Below are 7,074 nucleotides of genomic sequence, written 5' to 3'. Positions count from 1 at the left end.
AATCGCTTGTATTCAATGAAAAATGTGTAATTTAAAAAAGATAATTTAATATTCAATTCAATAAAAGTCTCAATAAAAACATCAGATAAGAAAATTCATTACACAGCAGGTGAGCAGGTGATAATGTGACCTCTGACTAAAAGAAGCAAATATTACTTTTACATCACATTATCTTCAATTGAAAGGAAACACAGTATATTTGGAGATGCAGTCGACAGAGAGCCATGCATCTTTAAACCTTGGCAAGGACAGACGAACAGGGCAGAGGGCTGAGGAGTGTGATGGTGTGGAAGGAGGCGGTTAACAGAGGATGGATAAGGCCAGTTGGAAATAAGATAGTGCCAGCTCTTCACCTGCACAGTGTCACCCCTGGCCACTACATGCCTCTTCACTTGTGTCTGTTGCTCACATTGTACTCCTGCTCTGCTCCCTTACCCCGGCCTGAAAGCGTACTACGACTTCAGCTGTGCGTTCTCCCTTTTCCTCTGACCATTCACACTGTCCTCCCTCGCTCCTCTCCTTTGCCCTCCCGTCTCTTCTGCCTGCGTTTAAAGGGCATGCATTACTTTCAGTCTTGGGGAGGGGGTATGAGCTGCGAATATTTCTGTCCTCTATAGTAAACTCAGTGAGGATAATGCGGCTAAATTAATCTTATTAGATCTGGTCAAAGAGTGAAATGAGCGAAATGATGAAATCGCTTGTATTCAATGAAAAATGTGTAATTTAAAAAAGATAATTTAATATTCAATTCAATAAAAGTCTCAATAAAAACATCAGATAAGAAAATTCATTACACAGCAGGTGAGCAGGTGATAATGTGACCTCTGACTAAAAGAAGCAAATATTACTTTTACATCACATTATCTTCAATTGAAAGGAAACACAGTATATTTGGAGATGCATTACCTCCAGAGTCAATTAGAAGGTTGTAACCTATCAATTAGCTTTTTATGCATGATTTGCCAATGTCTTCTCTTCTGGGATTCTATTCTACCCAGCTAGAAAAACATCCTGACACCCACCCATCTCCTCCACCCCAACCCCAAGGAAAAGGCAGCGTAAGGTCCGGAGCCAGCCGACCATGAAAGGAATGATCTGAAAATGTGTCTGGAAAAAAAAAACAAAAAAAAAAACTGTTTCATATTCCAGTCGAAATTGTGAACAGTGACATATTATGAGAGAAAGAAAAAATCCGGAGCCATCAGTAGTCTTGGCACTCACATGCAGCCGTGTGGTTCCTGTAAAACCAATGACTGACAGTAAATGAGTTTAACGAGGTCAATTCAACCAAAGCAGAGATGGAAATCCAGCTCTCCATCTGTACAACTGTTAATGTAGCCCAAGAGCACGGACCCCTCTCTCTAGCGCCCCTCTCTGGCCAGGGGCGTTAGTTCAACCAAGCGTTACTACAGTAACAGCTGCGCCTCAGGCTCCATTTTACAAACAAGAGCAAGAAGCTGAGAATGGATATGATGGCGCCATTTTCCGCCATGAAAGAGGGTCTGTAATACCCAACTGCTAGTGTCTACCTTATTAAGTCTGAAGCAACGCTGTATTCCTGCTTGTTTAGGGGGGGGGGGGGGGGGGGGGTTTGTGTCTTAACAACTGTAATGAAAATCAAACAAACCTCAGAACTGATTTTTTTTCCCCTCTTTTTCCTCAGTCAACTACATTCATCCTAACCACAAATCTACTCGGGTGATCACTGAAAAAATGCAACTGTGGAACCACAGCTGCTCTTTGGCAGCACAAAGTAACATTAGGGCAGAATCAAGAACAGTTTGAGGGGAGAAAGAGAAAGAAAAAAAATGTTCCACAACTTGCAAAACTAAGGTGGTCAGACAGCCAGGTCAATGAAGGGAAAATAACTGCCCCAGAATAAACACAGGCATCCCACAGGAAAGCAAACAAGTAAGGGAAAAAATATTATTATCATTCTCATGGTGGCGTATGAGACTAGCAACAAGCTTTGCTCATGTGGGTATTGTGTAAGCTAGTTAATACCTTAATACCTTCTAAGTAGAACTGTACGGAGAGCTCCCCTGAAAGCCACAGACTGAATGAGGACTAAAAGACAGATCACTCAGCTGATAGCGTTTCAGAACGCCATCTGACCTTGGACTCACATAAAACAAAAACCCAGACATTAGGAGTTCAGTTCTCCCGGTCGGTGAGAGAGAATGTTATTCAATACTGGCGATTTCTGTAGGTGTACCAGGATCATATATACTCTGGACAAGCTAACATGGTGTTTTTAAAACGCTTTAAACGCTGGTAAGTTATGACGTATTTAAAAATGTGGTTAAAAAGAATTTATTTTGACAATATGTTGTGGTTATTTGAAATCCTGAAAACAACTATAAATATTAAAATAACTGAAAAAATGCATTATTTTAAATGGTCTAGAAAAAACAAGTGTCACTTGAAAAAATAAAAAAGAATTAAAAATATATATATTTAAATAAAAAATATTTTGAATAAAAAAAAGTTTTAGGTTGAATAAGTGAATTTTTCAAATATTTCAAAGTTGAAGTCAACTTTATTGTCAAATATTGTATTGTCATACATACAGGACATATGGCACAATTAAACTGCAGCCCTCTCGGACCCACGGTGCAAAATGGCAAGAATATAATAAAGAAGATATTTACAAAGGACTTCCTATTTTTCAATAGGAATAAATAATTAAAAAATTAAAAATATAAATATCATTACAAATTATTATTTTGTGCTTTCTTTATTTCACTTACTTAAAAATGAACATATCTATTATTACACCTGTGGCAACAGGGCCGCTTCAGTTTGCCACATAGCACCTCCACAAGGGTCACGGCCAAGAGACCTCCCCCTCTCCCACAGTACACTGAACAACAGCTGCCCTGCCAAGCACATTAAGTAAGCATTGACTGGTGCCTGCTGTGCTCATTTTCTAGTTAATAGGAAAAAAATTCTAATTTAAATGAAAAGTGCATTTACAGGTCTGGTGACAAAAAAACACAAAGTTGGGTTAACCCTTGTAAGGTCCTTCGGGTCTTGCAAGACCAGCCCTGACACTAGCAGGGAGCACACAGTCGGCCCTGCCTTTCTACCCCTGACCACTAATCGCTGCAAGCAATAAATCATGTTTTCCCAAACTTCAAGCTGAATCCGAATAACTGTACAACAAATTCAGCATGTTCCAATAATGGCTTGGTTCACAAAGTGAGGGTTTTACTAAACAAAAAAAAACTAAGTGCTCTTGGCATCTGAGTGAAAGCTCCTCAAACACTGCACCAGCAGTTTGGACTTAATAAGCCGGACACAAGGCGGTGAACAGTTGGACTCTGTATGGGACATTTTGGACGGAAATGGTGCCCGGACAAACGTGAACACTGAGCAACTCAGGCCTGTCCCGGCACAGACGAACTTGACTCAAGACTGGAAAACATTCGAGAAAATGAGAATGAGAAATTAAAATGAGAAATTTTAACTTTGCTAATGTCCTCCAGTCTGCTCTGCCTGAGTGAACAGCACAAAAAAACATTGGCTCTGCTACAGCCAGCTGAGTTCATCTATGTATTATATCCACAATATGTCAATACTATAACATTTTCAGTGTATATTTAACCCTTGTAAGGTCCATCAGGTCTAGATGACCCTAGGTAACCTAGACCTAATATATCTTTGTGTGTCTGTGTGTGTGCGTCCGTGAGTATGTGTGCGTGTGCATGTTCCTGTACTGCATGACTTGTGCCAACTTTTCCTCATATTCATTAATACTCATATTCTGGGACAAGATGAAAATCATTGCAAGGACAAACGGTGTGTACAAAAATGCAAAGGACCGCACAAGGGTTAAGTTCAACAAAGACAGTCAACATGTTCACTAATTTATCCTTTTAAGTAGTCATTTAACAAAATAATTTAACATTACGCAAAACACACATTCAAAATTACCACTAAATATGTTTTCACTTTTTAACCTTTTAAATTCAACCTTCAGAGAAATTGCACAACACAAAAGTAAAACTTTCCCAAAAAATTTTTAAGGACTATTTACACGTTTTCCCACCACTTACTCCAACACCACCTTTTAAAGTTTTTTACAAAATACTTCAGCTGTGATAATGTGTTCAAGTTGAGTTCTGTGGGTTTGATTTTGACAAATAAATTCAATTGTGTTGTTTCCTATTGTAATGGTGGGTTATTTTACTTCACTACAGCCTATTTTTGTGTTAAATAAATAGTGGGCATTTATATGCCAAACACCTAGAGGTACACAAGAGTACTCTATTACTCTTTTGAGGTACATTTGTCAATTTAAAGTGAATTTTCTATTTAAAGTGTATTTTTTGTTGACTACCTGCTGATATTTTTAATTTAAAATTCAGAAGCACTTATATTTATGTATTTATATTTACTTTCTTTATAATCACTACATCCTACATTTTTCCAGTGAGCAGAGTTAAGATATTTAACTTGCTCAGGAGCTCTGTAACACGGATGAATAAATTACATTATAGTCCCTTTTCACAATAAAACCACAGATGACATACAATAAAACTAAGTCTCAAGTCCAGACGCTGGGCCCGTACTTGTGCCAACAAGTGAAGTTTTTCACATGAAGGTACCGTGTCTACAGTGCTGTGAGGAAGTGGACTACATAAAGTGGGCTTTGTGGTTTTGTGCTGAAGCGGACTTTGATTTACAGTTTAGCCAAGTTGAGACTAGTTAGACACCGGTGTCAATGGGTCCGGTGGAGTCCGCCGGGCGGTGGAACAGAACATTAAACTAGATGGCTTTACATATGCGCTTAATATGAGTAAATTAACGTTAAATGTTTAAATTAAAAACTGGATGGATACTACTCTTATAGTGTATTACGCACGATTTTATTTTTGGTTTCCTGAAAAAAGCGCGGCATTTATGAGCCACCGCATAACTAAAAAAAAAATAAAAATGACAAATTAACTCTTTGCTCTTCTACTTTACCCACAGCTAAAGCCCGTACATACAGATACTGGCACCATGCATTCACTGCAGGGAATAAACACTGCTCTGCTCCAGCAAAAACCGCGTAACGCATGCCAGGCGAGGCGTAGACGTAGCATCGCTGGTTTTCCGCCGTAAACCTGCCCGCTGCACGGCCACTTACTTGGTGTTGGTCCGGTTCCAGAAGACGGCGTAGCGGTCTGCCACCACTTTGGAACTGGACTCCTGGCTGAAAACACACATCAACACCACCAGGCAGACAAAAAGGACCATTTCGATATGCAGCATCACCACGGTAAAACTTCGGCAGGTATTCCTGTATCGTGGTTCAGTGCAGTTGAGTTGTGCGAGCGCTTCCACCCGGGCAGGTGAAGACTCTCGTTCACATGTGTGTTGTGTTACTGGTGCAGTTTGTAAGCGCTGAAAAATATAAAAACATTAAAAGAAAGAAAATGCGCTCGAACACGGAATAATTCACCACAGGAACGGCAGCAAAAACGTGACCATTCAAAGAGACGCTGGAGATGACACTTGACGAACAGCTCCGAGTAGCCGCAGGACCTGGCTGAACCATGGGCTTTATTTCATGCAGGTCAGGGCGGGACACATCCGTGGTGATGAGAAGGAAAATAAATATTTTCTACTCAGAGAGTAGAGATCTCAGAGAGATCACTGGTGTAGCCTCAATAAGGACGAATGACAAGAGACGATCACTTCTTCTCGCTCCAAAGCCAAGGCGCAGGAGGTGAAGCAGTCCAAAGACGTGGTGGAGGAATGAGCGAGGGTGAGGGAGGCCCACTGTGTCCAGTGACGCCGTGTGGCGCACGTCAGATGTCCATGTTCTCCAGGCAACTTTTCAAAGGCATACAATCAGACAGTCAGTGGCCTGAGAACGGCAGCCTCACTTTCAGCCTTTACGTCTCTAGCGTGGAATAATAACAAAAAAAGAACGTTATCCTTTCTCAGCGATTTACCGGGGGTGTCACAGCCGAGGTGGGGAGAAGTCCTATGTGTGAAAGGAGACTGACAACCCAGTGTGCGTGAATGCTTGCTCTCTCATGCGCTTCTCTCCACTGAAGCACTTGCGTTTGTCCGCATCCCAAAGTGTCCTTCTTATATATAAACAATCGTGCGAAGCGCAGCGAGGGGAAAATCGTGCGCTCTCCTATGTGCATGGTGTGTAGTCTTCCTCAGTGCAGGGTTAGGGTTTTAAAACGCATAGGGAGGTGAGGGCAGTGGCAGGCAGCTCCAGGCGCCGACCTACTGAGAGAGAGTGGGTTTGGTTACGGAGGAGCGGGGGCTAGTCCCATTGGTTTGAAATTATTTGAATGGGCGCCGCTTGAACAAAGCCGACCCCACTCCCCCCGCCCAAAACCAAGCTAATTCAATTAGGTATAGGTAGTAGTGATGGGAAGACCGACTCTTTTTATTGGATCGAATCTTTGACTCTCGAACAGTAAAATTAACGAGTCGTGAACGAATCTTGAACTAATCATTTCATTCGTTTTACAGCAGGTGGCGCTTTAGCCCTATTGTGGGCGTTGTAAAGAAGGCTGCGGTTCTCCGACACTAAATACTGAAGGCAACATGGTTTGTTTCCGCTGACAAAGTCTACAAAGTACACAAAATGCCAAAAGCAATTAAAACCATGCGAAAAGCTAAGAAATAAAAACACACCACAACGTGAAGATGAATGAGAGCAAAAAAAGACCCAAATGCAGCAGCAGTCTGGGAAAACACATGTTCAGAACACACACACACACACACACTGACACTGACACTGACACACACACACACACACGTGTGTGTGTGTGTGTGTGTGTGTGTGTGCTCGTCCAGATGCTGCAGCACACCCTGGGCTGCTCCTTACAGACACAGCTTTAAACCATTAGCAGCACACATCAGGACACAGAGCTGATCCCAGAGGACACATTTCATCAGACATTAAAACACGATCTGGATCTCACTCAACTTCTTCTCTGCTTTACTTACGGATCACTTTCAACTACTTTTGACTCACTTTTTTTTTTAATTTTTCCCGAATTAGTTCGCAGAGAGTGATTTGTTTGTGGTGAGTGATTAGTTCGCAGTGAGTGATTAGTT

General features: G+C 41.3%; 1 protein-coding gene across 1 annotated transcript in view; it reads right to left on the bottom strand.

Moving 5' to 3' along the window:
• LOC103396981 (ephrin-A5b-like) overlaps positions 1 to 6,136 on the bottom strand; it is a 105,787-nt gene extending 99,651 nt beyond the window's left edge. The window contains exon 1 of the mRNA XM_008335229.3: positions 5,135 to 6,136. Within this exon, the coding sequence (XP_008333451.1) occupies positions 5,135 to 5,259 (125 nt within the window). The 5' untranslated portion in view covers positions 5,260 to 6,136. The remainder of the gene's footprint in view (positions 1 to 5,134) is intronic.
• Between the last annotated feature and the right edge of the window lie 938 nt (positions 6,137 to 7,074).

Source organism: Cynoglossus semilaevis, chromosome W (assembly GCF_000523025.1).
Source record: "Cynoglossus semilaevis isolate Cse_v1.0 chromosome W, Cse_v1.0, whole genome shotgun sequence".
NCBI classification, from domain to species: Eukaryota; Metazoa; Chordata; class Actinopteri; order Pleuronectiformes; family Cynoglossidae; genus Cynoglossus; species Cynoglossus semilaevis.
This window is presented reverse-complemented; position numbering and strand designations above follow the sequence as displayed.